The sequence below is a fragment of the Triturus cristatus genome, chromosome 10 (genome assembly GCF_964204655.1).
Source record: "Triturus cristatus chromosome 10, aTriCri1.1, whole genome shotgun sequence".
Lineage (NCBI taxonomy): Eukaryota > Metazoa > Chordata > Amphibia > Caudata > Salamandridae > Triturus > Triturus cristatus.
This window is the reverse complement of record NC_140593.1, coordinates 40,069,150-40,095,875: the sequence shown is the minus strand read 5'-3', so window position 1 is coordinate 40,095,875 and position 26,726 is coordinate 40,069,150. Positions and strand designations below refer to the sequence as shown.

Below are 26,726 nucleotides of genomic sequence, written 5' to 3'. Positions count from 1 at the left end.
TACTCCAATGAGTTTGTGGTACAAAGAGACGCCTCCGAGCATGGGATTGGGGCCGTCCTGTCCCAGGTGAATGACCAAGGCCTAGACCAGCCCGTAGCCTTCCTCAGCCGAAGGCTGTTGCCCAGAGAACAGAGATGGAGCACCATCGAGCGCGAGGCGTTCGCCGTAGTCTGGGCCCTCAAAAAGTTACGCCCTTATCTGTTCGGCACCCATTTCAAAGCCCAAACCGACCATCGCCCCTTGCGATGGCTCATGCAGATGCGAGGAGAAAACCCCAAACTACTGCGGTGGTCAATCTCCCTCCAGGGGATGGATTTCACCGTGGAACATGGCCCTGGTACTGACCACGCCAACGCCGATGGCCTCTCCCGGTTCTTCCGCCTCAGCGAAGAGAACCCCCAAGAAGATGGGTAGTTCTCTCCGGCTTTCAGCTGGGGGGGACGCGTGTTAGACCCGGCCTCGTGGCATGGCCATCCCTGTCCCCGCACCACATATCCTGACCCATGCACCTCGTGCAGCCCCCGAGCACCCGGCCTAGGCGACCCTTCCCACCAGAACACACACACACCCGACCCGGACTTCCCCGTCCGTGGCCTTCCTCCTTCTGGCCACACCGGGCCCGCGTGCCCACTTCATGCACCAAGATGGCCGCCCGGCCCCAGCGCGACCCTGGCCTAGAGGCGCCGCTCCAGCTGGAGGACATCGCGCTCCCATTGGGATGAGAGAGGGAGGAGCAGTTTCCATCGCACCTCTGAGCCCCCCTGGGAAGGTGAGTTTCGATCGGCCCTCCGGCCTCCCCGAGGGCTGGCTCCACGCCTGCTGGGTGTCTGGGACTCCTCCCAACCCAGCCCTGAAAGGATCAAAAGACAATGGCAGGAAACCCTGACAAGCGACCCCCAGGTGACAAGACCCCTGCCTGCACAGACTCCGGACATCAAAGAAGGGTCGACCTATAACAAGGGGTGCTCTGGGACTATCCGGCAGATTCGCCTTTGGAAACACCTGAGCCCTGCTGAGTGACTCGCGGCTCCCTGAAGATCGTAAGACCTCCGAACTTGTGCTTGAGCCCTGCTGAGTGACTCGCGGCTCCCTGAAGATCGTAAGACTTCCGAACTTGTGCTTGAGCCCTGCTGAGTGACTCGCGGCTCCCTGAAGATCGTAAGACTTCAGAACTTGTGCTCGAGCCCGGCTGAGTGACTCGCGGCTCCCACAGACTCTCCTGGTCCCGCTGGACCCCGACGACGACAAGCGTATCCCCCAGCTCGAGGATTGTGAGCTGTGCACCGGGTACGCCCCTGCATTTGATCCATATCCCCAAAGACTGTCCCGCTACCTCCTACCCCCCCCCCCCCGAGACTCTGTGAGCCCTTGCTCTACTTGTATATATTTGCCTTGCTGATCATAAAGATCCTACGACTCCGATATGATAAAGATTTGTTCTTAAGAACTCACGGTGTGGCGTCTCTTTGTCGTGTGGTGCCGAGTGTACGATCCTAGATACAAGAGTCCTCCCCTGAGGAGTCTCCCGCCAGTGCCCGGCTACGATACCTCGAGGGTTGGTCTCAGGATAGTCAGGGCCCCCTCCGGGCTCCTCTGAGGTCGCCTTCTAACACTGATGTGTATGGACCCAGTGCCCTACTATACCACGATCTAACATCAATCTCAAACTAAATGTCATATTTACAAAAGAACCAAAAAAGTGCAGATCACCCCAAAATAGTGAGAGACATGCTGTACCCATATTAAGTATTTGTTCATACCTTCAGTTTTCTTATTCCAATGTATTCAGAAGATTATTATGGTTATTCCTTTTAGGGACTATGGTGCAGCATCTGAAGCAGGATGTAAACATTAATATCTGGAGTATCATTTAACCTTATTGTGGAGAATTAATGAGGTAAGCAATCGTTATATAAACAAAATTTGGCGGGAGAACCGCCTTGAGAGTGATTTTCTTATGCCTCTTGTGTCTCGCAGTTACTAACTGTGAAATTCATTCAATATAATTATTTAGGAATACATTGGAATAAGAAAACTGAAGGTATGAACAAATACTTAATATGGGTACAGCATGTCTCTCACTATTTTGGGGTGATCTGCACTTTTTTGGTTCTTTTGTAAATATGACATTTAGTTTGAGATTGATGTTAGATCGTGGTATAGTAGGGCACTGGGTCCATACACATCAGGATTGAGGCATAATTTCACAATATATAAGTGAGGTTATCCTGTATGATATTAAGCTATAACAACCATTTTGTACAATAATTAGATGATGGTATGTTTCTTTATTTTGTAACACCTTGCTGTCCTCTACACAAGTTTTGGATTGTATCCAACTTATAAATTGTATTTAATATAGGAAATTCGATACATTGTAATATAATTTCATTACTTCCAGCCCTGAGGAAGTCGTTTGGGTTAATCCCTATTGCGACGAAACGCATTGGGAGTGGAAGAAATCATTCAAGAATAAAGAAGAACAAGAGTTCTAATAATCGCTACTGTTTATTGAATTTTTATATACATGTCTAAAATATTGCGTGTGCATCAATCAACAGCTTTTGTCTGTGTGATAGGAAGGCCAGTGATCACAGAGGAAAGATCTCAGTAATGTGTGATAGGAGGGGCAGTGGTCACTGGGGAAAGACCTAAGTAATGCGTGATAGGAAGGGTAGTGATCACAGAGGAAAGACCTCATTAATGCGTGAGAGGAAGGGCAGTGATCACTGAGGAACGACCTCGTGGTCACTGAGGAAATACCTCAGTAATGCATGATAGGAAGGGCAGAGGTCACTGAGGAAAGTCCTCAGTAATGCGTGATAGGAAGGGTAGTGATCACAGAGGAAAGATCTCAGTAATTCGTGATAGGAGGTGCAGTGACTGGAGAGGAAAGACCTTAGTAACGCATGATAGGAGGGGCAGTGGTCACTGGGGAAAGACCTAAGTAATGCGTGATAGGAAGGGCAGTGGTCACTGAGGAAAGACCTTAGTAATACGTGATAGGTAGGGCAGTGATCACAGAGGAAAGACCTCAGTAATGCATGATAGGAAGGGTAGTGACTGAAGAGGAAAGACCACAGTAATGCGTGATAGGAAGGGCAGTGACTGCAGAGTAAAGACCTCAGTAATGTTTTTATACGAAGGGCAGTGATCACAGAGGAAAGATCTCAGTAATGCATGATAGGAAGGGCAGTGGTCACTGAGGAAAGTCCTCAGTAATGCATGATAGGAAGGGTAGTGATCACTGAGGAAAGACCTTGTGGTCACTGAGGAAATACCTCAGTAATGCATGATAGGAAGGGCAGTGATCATCGAGGCAAGACCTCATGGTCACTGAGGAAATACCTCAGTAATGCATAATGGGAAGGGCAGTGGTCACTGAGGAAAGACCTCAGTAATATGTGATAGGAAGTACAGTGACTGCAGACGAAAAACCTCAGTAATGCATTATAGAAAGGGCAGTGGTCACTGAGGAAAGACCTCAGTAATGCTTGATAGGAAGCGTAGTGGTCACTGAGGAAAGACCTCAGTAATGCATGATAGGAAGGGCAGTGACCACTGAGGAAAGACCTTGTGGTCACTGAGGAAATAAGTTTGTAATGCATGATAGGAAGGGCAGTGGTCACTGAGGAAAGACCTCAGTAATGCGTGATAGGAAGTGCATTGACTGCAGAGGAAAGACCTCAGTAATGCGTGATAGGAAGGGCAGTGGTCACTGAGGAAAGACCTCAGTAATTCATGATAGGAAGGGCAGTGATCACTGAGGAAAGACCTCAGCACTGCGTGATAGTAAGGGCAGTGATCACAGAGGAAAGACCTCAGTAATTCATGATAGGAAGGGCAGTGATCGCTGAGGAAAGACCCCAGTACTGCTTGATAGGAAGGGCAGTGATCACAGAGGAAAGACCTCAGTAATGTGTGATAGGAAAGGCAGTGATCACAGAGGAAAGACCTCAGTAAGCGTGAGAGGAAGGGCAGTGATCACAGAAGAAAGACCTCATTAATGCATGATAGGAAGGGCAGAGGTCACTGAGGAAAGACCTCAGTAATGCATGATAGGAACAGCAGTGATCACTGAGGAAAGACCTCGTGGTCACTGAGGAAATACCTCAGCAATGCATGATAGGAAGGGCAGAGGTCACTGAGGAAAGTCCTCAGTAATGCGTGATAGGAGGTGCAGGAACTGCAGAGGAAAGACCTCAGTAATGCATGATAGGAAGGGCAGTGGTCACTGAGGAAAGACCTCAGTAATGCGTGATAGGAAGGGCAGTGATCACAGAAGAAATACCTCAGTAATGCGTGATAGGAGGTGCAGTGACTGCAGAGGAAAGACCTCAGTAATGCATGATAGGAACTGCAGTGGTCACTGAGGAAAGACCTCAGTAATGCTTGATGGGAAGGGCAGTGATCACAGTGGAAAGACCTCAGTAATGCGTGACAGGAAGGGCAGTGACCACAGAGGAAAGACCTCAGTAATGCGTGATAGGAAGGGCAGTGACTGAAGAGGAAAGACCCGAGTAATGCATGATAGGAAGTGCAGTGCTCACTGAGGAAAGACCTCAGCAATGCATGATAGGAAGGGTAATGATCGCTGAGGAAAGACCTTGTGGTCACTGAGGAAATATCTCAGTAATTGTTGGACTTGGCCCTTCTGGCAAGTTCACCCCCAAAACTTTTTTGCATTTGTCCTAGCCTTTCCCTATGTTGTGTTAGTTGTTTTAGGCCTCTAGGCACTTTAACACTGTGTCCCAGTGTAAAGTGTGTGCGCTCCATGGGGGCATGATTATTTACAGAGCCCTGTGTGGCTCCAACGCTCTGCATATTTGTTCTAAAGGCACAGTGGTGCCAGGCCTTATCTGATTCACAGCTGCGCAGCACTTAGTGCCAGCTGCAACGTTTAGGTTTTTGTGCAGATTGCGCTCCCTTGACTTTCGCTGCCTTTGCAGCGCACCTTGACTTTGGGGACATAGGGCATTTGAGCCTCTTTCTGAGATGGCCAGTTGGCCAGGGGGGATTGCTAGAGTTATAGGGCGCCAGGCCCTACTGTGATTTTTGGTGCTAGGAAATGTAATGTGTGTAGTATGTTTTACGCACCCTGTGTTATACCTCTAAATGTGATTCATGATTATGAGGTTGGTTCGCATATGATGGTTTATGCTAGTGAGAATTATTCCCTAAGGTAGTTATGCTTAGGAGGTTAGGGTCTAATGTGTTTAGACTTATGAGAGAAGTGCATAATGTGTTTATGCTGATGAGGTTGGCGTACAATGCGTTTGGCGCCTAATGTGATACTGTGCATGACATGGTTTATGTTACAGGCTAATGCTAAGTGCAGTGATTACCAGTAGTACTGGTTGTGTTCTATGTTTATGCTAAATTCTACATTTACTAAGTTCACTTTGTGACGGTACTGACAGTGGTCCAGTGGGCCCTGTCAGGTGTAAATAATCCCTTGTAAATATTGCCCAGTGCCAGGTGGCACAGTGTATAATATGTGCGTACTATTCTAAGGTGTTATGATAATACAAAGGCTATTTTTATATATAACCTTGTGTGGAGTTTCTATTGTGGTGGGCCTGGGATGTTGTTGCTGGGTGCGTGCGCAAATGCTTTACACAGTGCCTCCGGGATAAGCCTGACTGCTCGTGCCAAGCTACCAAGGGGGTGAGAAGGGGTTATCTTTGGCGTGTAACTCCCCAGCCCTGACTTAGAGTGGTGGTCTCTGCCTGGCTTTGGCGCAAGCCTCAGCCAACCAGAGATCCCATTTCTAACAGTAATGCGTGATAGGAAGGGCAGTGGTCACAGAGGAAAGACCTCAGTAATGCATGATAGGACGGGCAGTGGTTTCTGAGGAAAGACCTCGTGGTTGCTGAGGAAATACCTCAGTAATGAATCCTCAGTAATGCATGATAGCAAAGGCAGTGGTCACTGAGGAAAGACCTCAGTAATGCGTGATAGGAATGGCTGTGATCACAGAGGAAAGACCTCAGTAATGTGTGATAGGAAGTGCAGTGACTGCAGATAAAAGAACTCAGTAATGCATGATAGGAAGGGCAGTTGTCACTGAGGAATGACCTTAGTAATGCGTGATAGGAAGGGCAGTGATCACTGAGGAAAGACCTCAGTGATGCGTGATAGGAAGGGTAGTCTTTGCAGAGGAAAGACCTTAGTAATGCGTGATAGGAAGGGCATGTACTGCAGAGGAAAGACCTCAGTAATGCATGATAAGAAGGGCAGTGGTCACTGAGGAAAGACCTCTGTAATGCGTGATAGGAAGGGCAGTGATCGCAGAGGGAAAACTCCAGTACTGCGTAATAGGAAGTGCAGTGGACACTGAGGAAAGATCTCAGTAATGCATGATAGGAAGGGCAGATGTCACTGAGGAAATACCTCAGTAACGCATGATGGGAAGGGCAGTGATCACTGAGGAAAGACCTCGTGGTCACTGAGGAAATGCCTCAGTAATGCATGATAGGAAGGACAGTGGTCACCGAGGAAAGACCTCAGTAATGTGTGATAGGAAGTGCAGTGACTGCAGAGAAAAAACCACAGTAATGCATGATAGAAAGGGCAGTGGTCACTGAGGAAAGACCTCGGTAATGCATGATAGGAAGGGTAGTGGTCACTGAGGAAAGACCTCAGTAACGCATGATAGGAAGGGCAGTGATCACTGAGGAACGGCCTCGTGGTCACTGAGGAAATACCTCAGTAATGCATGATAGGAAGGGCAGAGGTCACTGAGGAAAGTCCTCAGTAATGCGTGATAGGAAGGGTAGTGATCACAGAGGAAAGATCTCAGTAATTCGTGATAGGAGGTGCAGTGACTGGAGAGGAAAGACCTTAGTAACGCATGATAGGAGGGGCAGTGGTCACTGGGGAAAGACCTAAGTAATGCATGATAGGAAGGGCAGTGACAACAGAGGAAAGACCTCAGTAATGCGTGAAAGGAAGGGCAGTGACCACAGAGGAAAGACCTCAGTAATGCGTGATGGGAAGGGCAGTGACTGAAGAAGAAAGACCTCAGTAATGCATGATAGAAAGGGCAGTGGTCACTGAGGACAGACCTTAGTAATACGTGATAGGTAGGTCAGTGATCACAGAGGAAAGACCTTAGTAATGCATGATAGGAAGGGTAGTGACTGCAGAGGAAAGACCTCAGTAATGCGTGATGGGAAGGGCAGTGACTGAAGAAGAAAGACCTCAGTAATGCATGATAGAAAGGGCAGTGGTCACTGAGGACAGACCTTAGTAATACGTGATAGGTAGGTCAGTGATCACAGAGGAAAGACCTTAGTAATGCATGATAGGAAGGGCAGTGACTGCAGAGTAAAGACCTCAGTAATGTTTGATACGAAGGGCAGTGATCACAGAGGAAAGATCTCAGTAATGCATGATAGGAAGGGCAGTGGTCACTGAGGAAAGTCCTCAGTAATGCATGATAGGAAGGGTAGTGATCACTGAGTAAAGACCTTGTGGTCACTGAGGAAATACCTCAGTAATGCATGATAGGAAGGGCAGTGATCATCGAGGCAAGACCTCATGGTCACTGAGTAAATACCTCAGTAATGCATAATGGGAAGGGCAGTGGTCACTGAGGAAAGACCTCAGTAATATGTGATAGGAAGTACAGTGACTGCAGACGAAAAACCTCAGTAATCCATTATAGAAAGGGCAGTGGTCACTGAGGAAAGACCTCAGTAATGCATGATAGGAAGCGTAGTGGTCACTGAGGAAAGACCTCAGTAATGCATGATAGGAAGGGCAGTGACCACTGAGGAAAGACCTTGTGGTCACTGAGGAAATACGTTTGTAATGCATGATAGGAAGGGCAGTGGTCACTGAGGAAAGACCTCAGTAATGCGTGATAGGAAGTGCATTGACTGCAGAGGAAAGACCTCAGTAATGCGTGATAGGATGGGCAGTGATAACTGAGGAAAGACCCCAGTACTGCGTGATAGGAATGGCAGTTATCACAGAGGAAAGACATCAGTAATCCATGATAGGAAGGGTAGTGGTCACTGAGGAAAGACCTCAGTAATGCATGATAGGAAGGGCGATGATCACTGAGGAAAGACCTCAGTAATTCATGATAGGAAGGGCAGTGATCACTGAGGAAAGACCTCAGCACTGCTTGATAGGAAGGGCAGTGATCACAGAGGAAAGACCTCAGTAATGTGTGATAGGAAAGGCAGTGATCACAGAGGAAAGACCTCAGTAAGCGTGAGAGGAAGGGCAGTGATCACAGAAGAAAGACCTCATTAATGCATGATAGGAAGGGCAGTGGTCACTGAGGAAAGACCTCAGTAATGCATGATAGGAACAGCAGTGATCACTGAGGAAACACCTCGTGGTCACTGAGGAAATACCTCAGCAATGCATGATAGGAAGGGCAGAGGTCACTGAGGAAAGTCCTCAGTAATGCGTGATAGGAGGTGCAGGAACTGCAGAGGAAAGACCTCAGTAATGCATGATAGGAAGGGCAGTGGTCACTGAGAAAAGACCTCAGTAATGCGTGATAGGAAGGGCAGTGATCACAGAAGAAATACCTCAGTAATGCGTGATAGGAGGTGCAGTGACTGCAGAGGAAAGACCTCAGTAATGCATGATAGGAACTGCAGTGGTCACTGAGGAAAGACCTCAGTAATGCTTGATGGGAAGGGCAGTGATCACAGTGGAAAGACCTCAGTAATGCGTGACAGGAAGGGCAGTGACCACAGAGGAAAGATCTCAGTAATGCGTGATAGGAAGGGCAGTGACTGAAGAGGAAAGACCCGAGTAATGCATGATAGGAAGTGCAGTGGTCACTGAGGAAAGACCTCAGCAATGCATGATAGGAAGGGTAATGATCGCTGAGGAAAGACCTTGTGGTCACTGAGGAAATACCTCAGTAATTGTTGGACGTGGCCCTTCTGGCAAGTTCACCCCCAAAACTTTTTTGCATTTGTCCTAGCCTTTCCCTATGTTGTGTTAGTTGTTTTAGGCCTCTAGGCACTTTAACACTGTGTCCCAGTGTAAAGTGCGTGCGCTCCATGGGGGCATGATTATTTACAGAGCCCTGTGTGGCTCCAACGCTCTGCATATTTGTTCTAAAGGCACAGTGGTGCCAGGCCTTATCTGATTCACAGCTGCGCAGCACTTAGTGCCAGCTGCAACGTTTAGGTTTTTGCGCAGATTGCGCTCCCTTGACTTTCGCTGCCTTTGCAGCGCACCTTGACTTTGGGGACATAGGGCATTTGAGCCTCTTTCTGAGATGGCCAGTTGGCCAGGGGGGATTGCTAGAGTTATACTGCGCCAGGCCCTACTGTGATTTTTGGTGCTAGGAAATGTAATGTGTGTAGTATGTTTTACGCACCCTGTGTTATACCTCTAAATGTGATTCATGATTATGAGGTTGGTTCGCATATGATGGTTTATGCTAGTGAGAATTATTCCCTAAGGTAGTTATGCTTAGGAGGTTAGGGTCTAATGTGTTTAGACTTATGAGAGAAGTGCATAATGTGTTTATGCTGATGAGGTTGGCGTACAATGCGTTTGGCGCCTAATGTGATACTGTGCATGACATGGTTTATGTTACAGGCTAATGCTAAGTGCAGTGATTACCAGTAGTACTGGTTGTGTTCTATGTTTATGCTAAATTCTACATTTACTAAGTTCACTTTGTGACGGTACTGACAGTGGTCCAGTGGGCCCTGTCAGGTGTAAATAATCCCTTGTAAATATTGCCCAGTGCCAGGTGGCACAGTGTATAATATGTGCGTACTATTCTAAGGTGTTATGATAATACAAAGGCTATTTTTATATATAACCTTGTGTGGAGTTTCTATTGTGGTGGGCCTGGGATGTTGTTGCTGGGTGCGTGCGCAAATGCTTTACACAGTGCCTCCGGGATAAGCCTGACTGCTCGTGCCAAGCTACCAAGGGGGTGAGCAGGAGTTATCTTTGGCGTGTAACTCCCCAGCCCTGACTTAGAGTGGTGGTCTCTGCCTGGCTTTGGCGCAAGCCTCAGCCAACCAGAGATCCCATTTCTAACAGTAATGCATGATAGGAAGGGCAGTGGTCACTTAGGAAAGACCTCAGTAATGCGTGATAGGAAGGGCAGTGGTCACAGAGGAAAGACCTCAGTAATGCATGATAGGACGGGCAGTGGTTTCTGAGGAAAGACCTCGTGGTTGCTGAGGAAATACCTCAGTAATGAATCCTCAGTAATGCATGATAGCAAAGGCAGTGGTCACTGAGGAAAGACCTCAGTAATGCGTGATAGGAATGGCTGTGATCACAGAGGAAAGACCTCAGTAATGTGTGATAGGAAGTGCAGTGACTGCAGATAAAAGAACTCAGTAATACATGATAGGAAGGGCAGTTGTCACTGAGGAATGACCTTAGTAATGCGTGATAGGAAGGGCAGTGATCACTGAGGAAAGACCTCAGTGATGCGTGATAGGAAGGGTAGTCTTTGCAGAGGAAAGACCTTAGTAATGCGTGATAGGAAGGGCATGTACTGCAGAGGAAAGACCTCAGTAATGCATGATAAGAAGGGCAGTGGTCACTGAGGAAAGACCTCTGTAATGCGTGATAGGAAGGGCAGTGATCGCAGAGGGAAAACTCCAGTACTGCGTAATAGGAAGTGCAGTGGACACTGAGGAAAGATCTCAGTAATGCATGATAGGAAGGGCAGATGTCACTGAGGAAATACCTCAGTAACGCATGATAGGAAGGGCAGTGATCACTGAGGAAAGACCTCGTGGTCACTGAGGAAATGCCTCAGTAATGCATGATAGGAAGGACAGTGATCACTAAGGAAAGACCCCAGTAGTGCATGATAGGAAGGGCAGTGATCACAGAGGAACGACCTTAGTAATGTGTGATAGGAAGGGTAGTGACTGCAGAGGAAAGACCTCAGTAATGCATGATGAGAAGGGCAGTGGTCACAGAGGAAAGACCTTAGTAATGTGTGATTGGAAGGGCAGTGATCGCAGAGGAAAGACCTCAGTAATGCGAAATAGGAAAGGAAGTGGTGACTGAGGAAAGACCTCAGTAATGCATGATAGGAAGTGCAGCGGTCACTGAGGAAAGACCTCAGTAACGCATGATAGGAAGGGCAGTGATTACTGAGGAAAGACCTTGTGGTCACTGAGGAAATACCTCAGTAATGCATGATAGGAAGGGCAGTGGTCACTGAGGAAAGACCTCAGTAATGAGTGATAGGAAGGGAACTGGTCACTGAGGAAAGACCTCAGTAACGCATGATAGGAAGGCAGTGATCACTGAGGAAAGACCTCGTGGTCACTGAGGAAATACGTTAGTAATGCATGATAGGAAGGGCAGTGGTCACTGAGGAAAGACCTCAGTAATGCTTGACAGGAAGTGCATTGACTGCAGAGGAAAGACCTCAGTAATGTGTGATAGGAAGGGCAGTGATCACTGAGGAAAGACCCCAGTACTGCGTGATAGGAAGAGCAGTGATCACAGACGAAAGACCTCAGTAATGCGTGATAGGAAGGGCAGTGATCACAGAGGAAAGACCTAAGTAATGCGTGATAGGAAGGGCAGTGGTCACTGAGGAAAGACCTCAGTAATGCGTGATAGGAAGGGCAGTGGTCACTGAGGAAAGAGCTCAGTAACGCATGATAGGAAGGGCAGTGATCACTGAGGAAAGACCTCAGTAATGCGTGATAGGAAGGGCAGTGGTCACTGAGGAAAGACCTCAGTAATGCGTGATAGGTAGGGCAGTGATCACAGAGGAAATACCTCAGTAATGCGTGATAGGAAGGGCAGTGGTCACTGAGGAAAGAGCTCAGTAACGCATGATAGATAGGGCAGTGATCACTGAGGAAAGACCTCAGTAATGCGTGATAGGAGGTGCAGTGGTCACTGAGGAAAGACCTCAGTAATGCGTGATAGGTAGGGCAGTGATCACAGAGGAAAGACCTCAGTAATGCGTGATAGGAAGGGCAGTGGTCACTGAGGAAAGACCTCAGTAATGCATGATAGGAAGGGCAGTGGTCACTGAGGAAAGACCTCAGTAATGCATGGTAGGAAGGGCAGTGAGCACAGAGGAAAGACCTCAGTAATGCGTGATAGGAAGGGCAGTGACTGCAGAGGAAAGACCACAGTAATGCGTGATAGGAAGGGCAGTGAGCACAGAGGAAAGACCTCAGTAATGCATGATAGGAAGGGCAGTGGTCAGTAAGGAAAGACCTCAGTAATACGTGATAGGAAAGGCAGTGGTCACTGAGGAAAGACATCACTAATGCGTGACAGGAAGGAAGGGCAGACCCCAGTACTGCGAGATAGGAAGGGGGCTGGTGACAGAGGAACTCCTGTGATAACGCATTATAGGAAGAGGAAGAGGGCATATCAGGATTAGTTTTGAAAGAAGTAAAGAAACGTATGAGTACACGAGGGACACACTACAAGATGCCAGTAGGAAGCAGCGTGGAATGGACATTGGAGTAGGGTTTGGGAAGGGTGAAAAGAAAAGTTGTGGCAGAGAAGGCTAGAAATATTAGAACTGATGGGAGGGTGATGAATTGTTTCTAGGCATCGATTGAGTGGATATTATCCCTCCTGATGAAGAGTGGGTAAGGCTCTACAAGTGTTTGTGTACGTACCTTTAACTTAGCCATTTTCAAATAGTGTTTTTATCTGAATTGCTATTTGGTCATCACTAATTGAAATGCATAAAAGTTTTATTTTTTTTAATTTGCGATTCCTAGAGGGTTGAAAAATGACCTACCTCAAGAGCATTAATGAGGTAGGTCACAATTTGTGACCCATTAAGTATGAAAGCCATCACAAGGAGAGTGGCCGACGGGGGTCAGCAGACCACCATGTGTGTGATTGCTTTTAAATAAACCAATCTTTAAAAAAATGTATGTGCAGCCCTTTTTCCTTAAAGGGATGTGTTTCAAAAAAGAAAAGAGAGGAGAGAGGTGAGCGCAGCATTGCGAGGGCCCTGAGAGCACTCCTGGGAGGGGCCCCATCTAGGAAGGGCCCCTCTACTGTGCATCCCCAGGGCTGGGCGTCATTGCACGGGGTCTGCCCCTCATCGTGTCTCTCCAGGTGTTAGAGGGGGGGGTCATCAGTGGGATATGTGCTCTGTGACTTGTAGGTCAGAACGTCAAGGACAAAAATAACAGCCTGACAAAATACTGTGACCAAAATGCTGACTGACCCTGTATTGTGACGGTAAGTCTATCCAGGAAAGTATGCATTAACTATCGATATTATAACTGCCCATCTACGTGCCTTGAAGATATGCAGCTAATCAAGTAGATTTATGTAGAGTGAAGAACTGTAAGTGGATTCTTGCCTGTAAATACTATACATAGTTACCCTCTACAGACCCCCCTGAGATATATACACAGGCACTGCCGTGACCCCGCACCTCCTGGGGTCAAGGGCCGAGGGGGCACAATTGTACAACCATCTTATTCTACTGTCCACTGGTCAGTAACAGTGATTGTCTTTTTTCTATTTTAATCTTCCTGTTAGGTTCAAAAGGAGCACTTTCAGATGATGCCTCCGAAAACCGGGTGAGTGTAGGTGTGACATAAGGGGTCACTGTGGGGTGTGACAGTGGGGGTGAGTGTGGGGTTTGACAGTAGGGGTGTCTGTGAGGTGTGACCGCGGGAGTTAGTGTAGGGTGTGACAGTGGGATTAAATGTGGTGGTAAGTGTGGGGTGTGACTGGGAGTGAATGTGATGGTGAGTGTCGGGTGTGACAGTGGGTGTGGGGTGTGACCATGTGAATGAGTGTGGTGGTGATTGTAGAGTGTTACAGTGGAGGTGAGTGTGGGAGTGAGTGTGGTGGTGAATGTGTGGTGTGACAGTGGGAGTGTGTGTGGGGTGTGAATGTGGGTGAATGTGGGGTGCAACAGTGGGAGTGAATGTGATAGTGAGTGTCGGGTGTGACAGTGGGTGTGGGGTGTGACCATGTGAATGAGTGTGGTGGTGATTGTAGAGTGTTACAGTGGAGGTGAGTGTGGGAGTGAGTGTGGTGGTGAATGTGTGGTGTGACAGTGGGAGTGCGTGTGGGGTGTGAATGTGGGTGAATGTGGGGTGCAACAGTGGGAGTGAATGTGATGGTGAGTGTCGGGTGTGATGGTGGGTGTGGGGTGTGACCATGTGAATGAGTGTGGTGGTGATTGTAGAGTGTTACAGTGGAGGTGAGTGTGGGAGTGAGTGTGGTGGTGAATGTGTGGTGTGACAGTGGGAGTGCGTGTGGGGTGTGAATGTGGGTGAATGTGGGGTGCAACAGTGGGAGTGAATGTGATGGTGAGTGTCGGGTGTGACGGTGGGTGTGGGGTGTGACCATGTGAATGAGTGTGGCGGTGATTGTAGGGTGTTACAGTGGAGGTGAGTGTGGGAGTGAGTGTGGTGGTGAATGTGTGGTGTGACAGTGGGAGTGCGTGTGGGGTGTGAATGTGGGTGAATGTGGGGTGCAACAGTGGGAGTGAATGTGATGGTGAGTGTCGGGTGTGACGGTGGGTGTGGGGTGTGACCATGTGAATGAGTGTGGTGGTGATTGTAGGGTGTTACAGTGGAGGTGGGAGTGACGGGGCTCTTTGGCGGAGATCCTTTTGAAGAAGCCGTTGGGTGCATACGGGTGGGAGGGCATGGATAGTGTAGTGCACGGGTAGTGGATATTAAAATTAAAATAAGTCTGGAGCAGTCCTGTTCAAAAACAATTTTATTGGTACAGGTAGTTCCAGCTTAGTTAAAAGGTGTGTGGACGCCCTATGTGGATGCAATGTCCTTAAAGGGCTGAGCTGGATCTCCGCCAAAGAGCCCCGTTTACGGTGAGCCCGTCGGGCATTGCAGCGCCGGCCCGATGAGGAGCAAAGCCCTATGATGAAGCATGACATCCTTTGGGGTGTGTGAGGGCAGGTGAGTGTGGGGTGTCATAGTGGGAGTGAGTGGGAGAGTGACAGTGAGAGTGAGTGTGCATGTGATGGTGAGTGTGAGCTGTGACAGTGGGGTTGGGGTTTGGACCTGTGGCTTCAGTTAAAGTTGAGAACAACATTAGGTCTGAACTTCCCGTGGACCAGATAATAAAATAGTCTGGCACTCACCCCTTAAATGAGGTGTGGAGGGTGGAGGGGTGAGTGGGTATTCACTGCCACGCTCTCTGGTTTCATTGGCAGGGCACGTGCTCAGTTTTCAGGGTCTGGAGGGGTCTTTAAGTGATCTCCCTCCTTCAGACACGTGACCTCTATCTCTTTGTGTTCTCGATGATGAGCTGCCCTCATCTGATTGGCTAACGGTGGACAGATGCTGGTTGTTGATTGGCCTTCTCCTAACTGGTCCCCATAGATCTTGATTCCCTCTCCATACCAGGGACTGCCCATTTCATGCCCGCTGCAGGGCAGACACTACTCCCTGCCGTCCTTCTCGTGTAGTGGCGTTCTCAGGTGGCAGCATGGCCAGGGGTGAAGGCTGCATTTAATAAGACCATTTATCATTTCTATAAGTCCATAGCGGAGTTGGAATGTAGATTTTCAAAGTGTTTCAAAAATACTCATTAATGGCAATGTCCTCTTTCTATGTGTGAATGCAGCACGCAGAGAAAGAGGAAAAAACTAAGAGAAATAAAGGTATTTCTCCTCGATGCACTACTCCTACGCCTCTCCTGGGGAGACGTAGGATTCTGATGCATTCGCCGCTTTACAAAACTTTGTAACTCTTGGAATGTGTCAGGTTCCATGGAAGTTGCGCGAGAACACCCTCAACAACACCCATGGAACGCCACTTTTACGCAGTGTAATGCATGAAAGGGGCCCATATTTACAAGGCCATAAAAAGTCATGCAGGGTGACCTTACGTGGTCTTTTAAATATGGGCAAGCCCATTGCGCCACTAGAGTGTCAAAACAAGTGACGCACCGGCGGTTTAATGGGCTTGTAAAGGTGGCCCTTGATGTGTGGATGTCTCCTTCTGGTGTGTTTGACTGTCTAAACATCACCATGTATAATTGTTCACTCTCATCTTCCAGAGGGTCTGTCTTTGAGCCCGAACCGGCTCCCCGACCACACTGAGAGCCTCATTTATGTGGCTTTGAAGTAGGGAAGCACCACAAGGGGTCTTGCTGCGCTGACCTACGGCAAAACAAAAGGGCAAAAATGCGCCGTATCTGTGAGATATGGTGCATTTCTGTCCTTTTCCCCATCGCTGGTGCACACTGGGCTGCCATGTGCCAATGCAGGCATCCGTGCACCATGATGTAAGGATGCATGCGTTGCAGTGCTGATTGATTTTGTGCAGGAAAGGGCCCCTTCCTGCACAAAATCAATAAATCCAGGCAATTTCCTCTTTCTATGTGTGCTGCAGAATGCAGCATACATAGAAAAATGAAAACATTTCTCCTCATTGCGCCTCCCTAACGCCACCCTTGGGGTGGCGTTAGATTCGGACACATTCCCAGGTTTACGATTTCTTGTAAATCTGGGGATTCCATGGGTGTTGCGTGTGAACACCCACAGCAACACCTATGGAACACCCCTTTCACGCAGTGTTCTGCATGAAAGGGGTACATATTTACAAGGCCATATAAAGCCACGTAAAGTGTCTTTACGTGGCCTTGTAAATATGCTGGGGCACATTGCGCCAAGAGAAAGTGACGGTCCAGTGGTGCAAAAGTGCTCATAAAAGAGGCCCTGAAGGTTTTGTCCTGAAACCCTAGTCTAGCAAGTAAGAAATTGGGCTACTGGTTGAGGGGGGGATGAACCCTTCTCAGGCAGCAACCACAATACTTGTCAGGGTTAGGCACTAGCAAACCCAGAATTCTAATTAACCTGTGCCTACCCCTCTGGTAACTTGGCACAAAGCAGTCAGGTTTAACTTAGAGGCAATGTGTAAAGTGTTTATGCAGCACTTCAAACAGCAGTAAAGTGAAAACACACCACAAGAAAAATCCCACACCATTTTTTTTTTTAAATAAATAAAACAAGAACAAAACAGCAAAATACCAATCACTATAACTGGAGGTATGCAATTTAAAGACTTCAGTAAAAATAACATCAAAATGTCGAAAGCGTAAACTGTGGGTATCTGCTTGTGCTGGAGCGGGATAAAGTCGCAAGTTCAGACTATCAACATCTCCATCGAGACAGCAACTTTCCCGGAGAGCTGGAAGCACACCGAGATCAACGCCCTACTGAAGAAACCCAAGGCAGACCCCAAGGACCTGAAGAACTTCCGACCCATCTCCCTGCTCCCCTTCCCGGCGAAAGTTATTGAGATGATCGTCAACAAACAGCTCACCCGCTACCTTGAAGACAACGACATCCTGGACCCATCCCAGTCCAGCTTCCGCAGCAACCACAGCACCGAGACGGCCCTCATCGCCGCCACCGACGGCATCCGAATCCTCATGGACAAAGGAGAAACAGCCGCCCTCATCCTCTTGGACCTGTCAGCAGCCTACGACACGGTCTGCCACCGCACCCCAACAGCACGCCTCCATGACGCCGGTATCCGAGAGAAGGCCCTGCATGGACCACATCTTTCCTCTCCAGCAGAACCCAGAGCGTCCGCCTCCCACCCTTCCACTCCAAGACCACCGAGATCATCTGCGGCGTCCCTCAGGGATCTTCCCTCAGCCCGACGCTGTTCAATATCTACATGGCACCACTCGCCCACGTCGCACGACAACACTGCCTCAACATCATCTCCTATGCCGACAACACCCAGCTGATCATATACCTCACCGAAGACCCCCACACCGCCAAAGCCAACCTACACAAAGGAATGAAGGCCGTCGCAGAATGGATGAAGCACAGCAGACTGAAGCTGAACTCTGACAAGACGGAAGTCCTCATCCTCGGCCGCACCCCCTCAGCCTGGGACGACTCCTGGTGGCCAACATCGCTGGGAACAGCCCCAGAACCCAGCGACCACACGCAATCTGGGGGTCATCCTCGACTCCTCCCTCTCCGTGGCCAAGCAAGTCAACGCGGTCTCCGCATCCTGCTTCAACACCCTCCGAATGCTCCGCAGGATCTACAAATGGATCCCTTTGGACACGAGAAGAACTGTCACCCAGGCCCTCGTCACCAGCAGACTGGACTACGGGAACGCCCCTCTACACAGGAACAACAACCAAGCTCGTGAGACGGCTGCAACGCATCCAGAACGCCTCAGCACGACTGATCCTCGACATCCCTCGATGCAGCCACATCACACCCCACCTGAGAGACCTGCACTGGCTCCCCGTCAATAAGAGGATCCCCTTCAAACTCCTCATCCACGCGCACAAAGCCCTACACAACGCCGGACCAGAATACCTCAACGACCGACTCAACTTGTACACTCCCACCCGCAGCCTCCTCTCTGCCAACCTCGCCCTCGCCGCAGTCCCGCACATCCGGAAATCCACCGCCGGCAGCAGATCCTTCTCCCACCTCACCGCCAAGACCTGGAACACTCTCCCCACGACCTACGACAGATGCAGGACCTGATTGCCTTCAGAAGACTTCTCAAGACCTGGCTCTTCGAACAGTAGCAGCCCCACCCTTCCCCCAGCGCCTTGAGACCCTCACTGGTATGTAGCGCGCTTACATATGTCATGATTGATTGATTGATTGATTGGGGGTACTACTTGGGAGAGTAGGGTTCGCGGATGGCAGAGTCCAGGTACTGAGTGCAAGGTGAATGGAGCCTTCTTTCCCTGATGTTCTAGTCAGGAGGTCAGCCAAGTAGCCCTTGGGGTCACTCTGGGGTCCTGGGTTCAACAAGTGCAGGTCCAGTCCTTCTCACCTAGGCGAAAGGGCAACAGGCAGCAGGTCAGCTCAGCATAGCAGCATCCTTCAGAGGAGCAGTCCGCAGCAGAGTGGTAGTCCTTTCAGCAGCACCGCAGTTCTTCTTCCTGGCAGAGTCTCTACAGATCTAGATGTGTATTGAAGAGTTGGTGTCTGAGGTCCAATATTTATACCTGGGATTTCTTTTGAAGTGGGGATAAGCTTCTAGAGCCTTGACTTTGAAGTGCACAGATGTCATGCCTCCCCTGCCCTGGCTCCAGACTAACTACAGGGGGTATGCAGCCCTTTGAGTGAAGGCAAGTCATAGCATATTCAAGTGTAAGTAGGGCTGTGCCCAGCTCCACCCTTCCATCCTGCCAGTGATGGCCCACCGAGGCACCCCTAAGCTCTATATTGTGTGTGATTGTCTAGGAGGAATTCCTAAAGCCCAACTGTCAACTACACCTAGTCATGAGACCCAGGACTACTACAGACACTAAATGGATAAAGCAGGAAAATGCCAAGCTTCTAAAAGTGGGATTTTCAAAACTGTAATTGAAAATCCGACTTCACTATGAGAGAGGATTTTTATTACAATTCCAAAGACATCAAACATGAACTGGAAACCTGCTCCCATTTGGAAATTATGACTTATTAATTTTAAGAAGGTAACTCCAATGTTATCCTATAGGAGATATAGGCCATGTAGTAGTGAAAAACTAAATGAAGAGTTGTTTATTAGCCGGGCATGTAAAACTTAAAAGTACATGTCTTACTATTTAAATACACTGCACGCTGCCCTCTGGACTGTCCATTGCCTACCCTAGCGGTAACTTATACATATTAAAAGGAAGGTTTAGGCCTGGCAAAAGGTCTGTTTTACCAGGTTGACATAGCAGTTTAATACTGCACACACCGGCTGCAATGGCAGGCCAGGGACATGTTTAAAGGGCTACTTAAGTGGGTGGCACAATTGGTGCTGCAGGCCCACTAGTAGCATTTAGTTTACAGGCCCAGAGCACAGGCAGTGGCACTTTACAAGGGACTTACAAGTAAAGTAAATATGCCAATTGGGTATAAGCCAACTCTACCATGTTTTAAGAAGAGAGCACATAGACTTTAACACTGCTTAGCAGTGGTAAGGTACGTAGAGGCCTAAGGCCCGCAAAAACAAAGTCAGCAAAACAGGAGGCTTGAAGGCAAAAAGTTAGGGGGAAAGCCACGCCAAGGATGCCAGGTCAAGCACATGTCCCACCCAGCTAAAAGTGGGGAGAACTACCCATCCCCTTGGGAGTTCTCATCACTAAGGCAGAAAAACCTGCAGAGACCATCAGCACTGGCATGCTCTGTGCCAGGACAAGGTTCCACCATAAAGTCCATTCCCTTTGGGGAGATGGACTTCCTCCATAGTTTGGGATACTTACCCCTCATCTGCATTAGCCATCTGAGAGTTCCGTGGTCTGTCTGAACCCGGAAGTGAGCACCAAACTTCTTCAGTGCCCAGACCATGCAAAGGCTTCCCTCTCTATTGCACTCCAACTCTGTTCCATGGGGAGTAACCTCCTTCTGATGAATGCTACAGGTTGATCAGGGCCCTCTTCATTAGCTGAGAGCACAGAGCCCCTATGCCATGCTTTGAGTCATCTGTATGCACCATGAATTCTCTAGAGAAGTCAGGGGCCTTGAGCACGGGTGCTGTGTAGATTGCCTCCCTCAAAAGCGTTGTGGTGCACCTCTGTATGGATCACCTGTCTGGGCTGCTTCTTAGAAGTCAGCTCCGTCTTGGGAACAGTAATGATGCTATACCCCTTGACAAATCTTCTCTAGTATCTGTTGAGGCCTTGGAAGGCTCTCACCTCTGTCGGGGTCTTGGCAGTTTCCCACACCAGAATGTTTCCAATCTTGTTGTGGAGGGGCTGCAGCTTGCCTCCTCCCACATGGTGTCAAGAATACACCATGGAACTCTGCTCTATCTGGCACTTACTGGCCTTGATCGTCAGACCTGCCCTCTGCAGAGCATAAAGGGGTTCCCTGAAGTGGTAGAAGGTGGTCCTTCCAGCTAGGACTAAAGGTCGTAATGTTGTCTGGATAGGTGGCAATAAAGCTGTCCAATTCAGCCAGGACCTGGTTGAACAAACTCTGGAAGGTGACAAGGATGTTCTTCAACCCAAAGGGCATTACCCAAACTTTAAGTGCCATTCTGGAGTAATGAACACAGACCTCTCTTTTGCCCCCTTGTTTAAGGAAATCTGCCAGTACCCAGATGTTAAATCAAATGCACTCAGGAACTTGGCAGTTCCCAATTGATCTATGAGCTCATCCGCTTCAGAGATGGGGTGTGCATCAGTCTTGGTGATGGTACTGAGCCCCTAATAGTCCATGCAGAACTTAAATTCCGGCGTTGTACCTGGAGGAGCAGCCTTGGGGACCAACACCAAAGGGCTGGGCCAAGGACTGTTTGAGGGCTCAATGACCCCAGGATCCAGCATTTTGGAGACATCCTCCTTTATGCTGGGTCTCACCTCATCAGATACCCTGTAGATTTTACTCTTCACAGGTATACTGTCCCCAGTATCAATGTCCGGGGTAAACCATGTAATGAGTCATGGTGTAAGGGAGAAGAAAGAGGCAAACTGCCCCAGAAACTGGTGGTAGTCCCTCTGTTGCTGTAGGGTCAGGGTAGGAGAGAGGCTGGCATCCTCCACTGAGCCATCCTGCTCCTTGGCAGAAAGGAAGTCGGGGAGAGTTTCACTCTTCTCCTTCAGTCCATCATCCATGACCAGGATCATGGCTACCTCGGACCTCTTGAAATGGGCTTTGAGGCGATTGACTGGAAAAACCGTTAAAGGGTTCCTTGGAGACTTGAGGTCCACCAGGTAGGTGAGCTCACTGTTGCGTTCTTTCAACAGTAGTCTTGTAGGGCCTTGGACTCCATCACCCACACCTTTTGGCCAGGCTGAAACTCGACTAGAGTGGCCTTCTTGTCATATCACCATTTCTTGACCTCCTGGATAGCTTTTAGATTCTCCTTAGCCTTCTTCTAGAAGAGCTTAGTCTGGGTACAGAGAGTCAGAATGTAGCTGACCACATCCTGGGGGGATTTTTCTGGAGCTTCCTCCCAACCTTCCTTCACCAGACGGAGAGTCCTTCACACAGGGTGACTGTTCAGAAGCTCAAAGGGCTGAATCCAACCCCCTTCTGTTTTACCTCTCTGTATGCAAACGACAGGGCCGGTAAGAGGATGTCTCACTTCCGCCTCAAGGGCTCTGACAGGTCCATGATTATGCTCTTTAGGGTCGTTGAACCTCTCAACAAGCCTATTTGTTTGGGGATGGTAGGGTGTGGAGAACGTATAGATTACCCCAAGCTCCTTCCACATGGACTTAATGTACGCAGACATGAAGTTGGTATCACAGTCAGATACTATTTCCTTGGGAAACTCCACATGGGGTAAATATCCCCATCAGTGCTCTGGCCGCTGCAGGTGCAGTCACTGTCCTCCCAGGTATATCCTCCAGGTAGTGGGTGTCATGGTCCACCAATACTAGGATAAACCTGTTGCCAAGGGCTGTCTTGGAGTCCCGAGGCCCAACAATGTTGATGCCCTCACATTCAAAGGGAGTACCAGTGACAGGGAGTGGCTGTAGAGGAGCCTTGCACTTCCCCCTGACTTTCCACTGGCCTGGTACTGGTAGATAGGGCATAGCCTGCAGAATGCATCTGAGGCCATCCTCATCCAGCACCAGTAAAAGTGAGTGACGAGTCTCTCAAATGCCTTGTCCTGTCCTAGATGAAATGCTAGGGGATCATCATGACCCAGCTCCTGTAGGAAGGCTATGGGGCACTGGGGGACCACCAACACATGGGTTGCACCAGGCTCAAGAACCTTAGACTCACCATACAAGAGGCCATTATTCTAGTAGATCAGATGATCACCAGAGGTGTCACCAGCTGCCTGGGCCTTGGCCTGATGCTGTAGGTCCTCAAGAGTAGGGCACTCCATTTGTGCCTTGTAGAACTTCTCCCTGGTGGGACCCTCTTCCTTCTGCCAGTTGGTCAGTTCCAGTAGGCTCCCCAGGGTGACAATGTCCTCCCCTGTAGGCTCCAGAGCATTGCCCTCAGGGTCATCCTCCTCCTGGACTGCGGGAGTTTCAGGAGCAGGTTTCCCCCTGCCATTCTTAAACGCTCCAGGTCTTCCTGAGTGCCCTCTCGGGTGGCTATGGACTGTGTGGTCAGGCACACCCAATCAAGCCCCTAACATCCCCAGGTGCGACCTGAGATCCACCTCTTTCCAGACGGTGTGCTCTAGGTCATTCCAAGCAGACAATCCACGGGCATGGGTGGGCTCAAAGATACCCTAAAAAAATGTGCAACGCCCCCTCACTCTAGGGTACCAGAGCCACTGGATAGTGACTTTCATTATTATCAGCTGCAGTAACCTGGTGGAATAGATTAGGGACTAACTGCTCTGAGGTAACCAGATGACATCTGACAGTTGTTACGCTGGCTCCAGTGTCTCTCAGAGCCTTTACCCTCCATTAATGGTCACCCACTGCCGTATTTCTTAGTATTACTAGGCATGTGAAATTTTTGCACCATCTCTCCATCATCCAGGGACACTAGGGTAACCTCTACACTAACCCCATACCATCTGGGGCAATCTCCTCCCCAAATGCTACACTAACCAACCCGTGTCTACCCACCCGTGGGGGCTGTGCCTGCTTGGGACACTTGTTATCCCCCTTTTACTGCCCAACCTGTTGGCCCTCATAGCACTTAGGATGTGCCTTCCCTCAGAACGTGTTATCCGGGAACCATTTCTTCTTCTGTTCAGAGGGGGATTGGGAGTCCTTTCCCTTAAAAATTGTTTGGAGACCTCCTTTGGAGAACTCCTTGTTTTGTATGTTTGTCTCCCCTCCTTCTTCTGGTGGGGGACCCTGCCCACCCTGCTTGTGATCCCTCCTGATACCTTCTTGTGGAGCCTGGTGCTGAGCCAGTGGCCTGCCTCATTAGCGAGCTCCCTGGGGTCAGTGAGCTTACTATCAATAAGGTGTCGGTAAAGTAAAGACTGCACATGTGCTTTCTTGCAACCAAGTTATAAAGCCCTTGATCAGAGTGAGGAGAGAGAAATGTCTCAGTTAAAAACTAAATATCACATTTTAGATTTGTTAAAGGGCTGTAGATGGTGTGTTAATGAGCCACTGCTGAATTGTTTTAAAATGTTCTGCAGCTGTAGAGCCTTGGCTGTGCATGAGAGGGGCCCGCGTGCCAGGGTCCTGGACTGTAGCTAGGGAGCCTCACTGCCCTATATAGGGCATAGAGGCTCCGACCTAAGCACAGGGCAGGCATTGGATTGGACAGCCCAACCCAGTCCAGGGTGGGGCCCTGTGTGTCTGCCACACACCTTTAAAAACTCACAGTGCACCCGGTATGCTACCTTCCAGTTTATATCACTCCACCTGCCTCCAGGGTTAAATAACCCCTGGGGGAGCGCAGGGGAGGTGGAGGGGGGTTCGCTCTGCTCAAGTTAAAGTGGGGGTTCCCTTACCTGTCGTATTTTAGGGAGATCCAACATGACACCGATAAATCCATTGAGTCCACTCCTCCCTCCATGTGATGATACTGCCCTGCTAGGGTCATAAAACCTTCTGTTGTGAGAGCTAAACCTATCATATCATGCCAAGGTATACCATGACCTAACTTAACAGTCCCATACCATATCATGCCAAGCAAGGGTATACCATGACCTAACTTAACAGTCCCATACCATATCATGCCAAGCAAGGGTATACCATGACCTAACTTAACAGTCCCATACCATATCATGCCAAGCAAGGGTATACCATGACCTAACTTAACAGTCCCATACCATATCATACCAAGCAACACACAATTGATGGACGGAATGCAGAACAAATCAAAACATTCACCCCCAGTCAAGAGATCTGGGTTAAATCCATCGTTCTTTTGCTCACTGTTAGAAATGAGGGGGCTCTGGTTGACGCAGGTGTGAACCCACAACAAGCAGGGACCCTTTACTTCTTGTCAGGGCAAAGGATGACTCCCCAGAATAACCCCTGCTCACCCTCTAGGTGCGTGGCGCGAGCAGTCTAGGCTAAGTCTCAGGCGTACACGGTTAAGCAAATGCCATTACACATACAGTAAACCCCTTTCATGCACCACAAACGGACACCAATCAGGAAGTATATAAAAATAAGCTTTTATGTAGTTTCCGCAGATTCAAATACAAGGCCCAGTAACGTTGAACTGATGGGGCCACAATTCTTGGAAATACGGTAAAGTTCTCTTGGTGTTACGGAAAGTTCTTTAGGCGGGCACAAGGTAACCGTAGGCCTCAGCGCACTTCGGGCTGAGGCAGCGCCCAGGGAGCACACAGCAGATGACAGGGAAATAAGAACGTTGCGGACCCTGGATCCGATGCGAGCTCGCGGTCGAGTTCGTAAGTACAGTACCTTGTTTCTTGACGCAAAGGCGGGTGCGGGATTTCAGCGGCTCTTCGACAGAAGAGCGAGGCGGCGTCCGGGGCTCCCACACTTCACGAGGGGGGTCTGATCTTCAGGCTCACAACAAGAGCGGGGTGTTGCAGGTGGCGGGTGAACAAAGCGGGGCAGCCGGGCACGCAGATGCGTCCGGGCCGTCCGAGGCTTGGAGATGCTCACAAACGCCGATTCCGGCGGGAGGGTGAAGGTGCACAGCGAGCCTCCAACGAGCGAGGTGACGGGGCAGCCCAGCACAGCGTAGGGGGAGCGGCTCCGATCGAGCGAGGCTCTTCCCAAGGCGGGGGCGACTAAGCAGACCTGGTCACGGCTCACGGAGGGACTGGGGCACGAGGGTCACAGCTCCGGCGAGGGAAAGGACACCACAGTCCAGCAGCAGGCGAGTGAAGATCAGGTAGAGCCCAATGGTCCTGGGGCTCAGTTCAGGGGGCAAGCTCAGTTCCAAGCCCTTGGAGATCGTTTTGGAAAAGCACAAGTCTTGAAAGTAAAAGTAAAGTAAAAGTCTTCAGCAACAGTTTCTCTTCTCTCCTTTGGCAGCAAGGTCACCACTGCAGGCCAATCCCCCAGGATAGGGACAGTCTTCCTCCTACAGCTTTCCCGGTGCCTCCTCCTCAGGCAGAGATTCTTCTTGGTCAAAAGCGGATCTAGTTTCTTAGGAGCAGGGCTCCTCCATTTATACCACAAATCTTTTGTTCTCCCAGGCCAGGGGGGCCCTTGCCTAGTTCAGTCCGGTTTCTGAGCACTTTGTTTACGTGATGCAGGCTTCTTCTTTCAGAGTGCAGGGCAGAGTCATCAGACGCTCCACAGGGGGTGGAGCCGGCATCGGGGTAGCGGAGCACTGTCCTATTCAGAACCTAGGAGCACTCCTCCCACCCATCTACCTGTCGATCGTCCTATTCATACCAGGCTACCTAGCCCTGCCCATCTGGGTTCCCCCAGCCCTGTCACTCACACCAGCCAGACATCAGATACACATCACGCAGAGGCGGCTGAAATGTTTAGGCAAGCAAAGGCCGACTTTCTAAAAGCGGCATTTGCAAACCCGGAATATTAAAATAAACCTTGCAAAAAGATGTACCTTATTATTCCGAGTTCAGGCATACTAAACTCGATCTTCTACCATGTTCCCTGGGTCGGTTAGGATCATAGGGTGTAATAATCCAGGCCGCCCATACTGGCCTATGAGAACAGGGTAGCCTTGCAGTAGTGAACAACAAGATGGCGGTAATTCACTACTAGGACATGCCACGCATCCGGGCTTGTCCTACCTTAGGCTTACAACGCACCCTGCCCGTGGGCCTACCAGAGGGGTGACTAACATGCAGCTAAGGGAAGGTTTTAGGGACTGGCAAGTGTGGGCACTTGTCGGTCGGCGTGTCAGTACCAGACTGCACGCAGGTTCTGCGATGGCAGACCTTAGACGTATTTTACCGGCCGCTTCTGTGGGTGGCACAACCCGTGCTGCAAGC

At 49.4% G+C, this 26,726-nt stretch overlaps 1 protein-coding gene across 1 annotated transcript in view; it reads left to right on the top strand.

The window, feature by feature from the left end:
• The window catches only part of LOC146788780 (uncharacterized), a 263,355-nt gene that overhangs the window by 181,766 nt on the left and 54,863 nt on the right, over positions 1–26,726 (top strand). Inside the window, exon 3 of the mRNA XM_085629936.1 lies at positions 13,498–13,538. Within this exon, the coding sequence (XP_085486062.1) occupies positions 13,498–13,538 (41 nt within the window). The remainder of the gene's footprint in view (positions 1–13,497; positions 13,539–26,726) is intronic.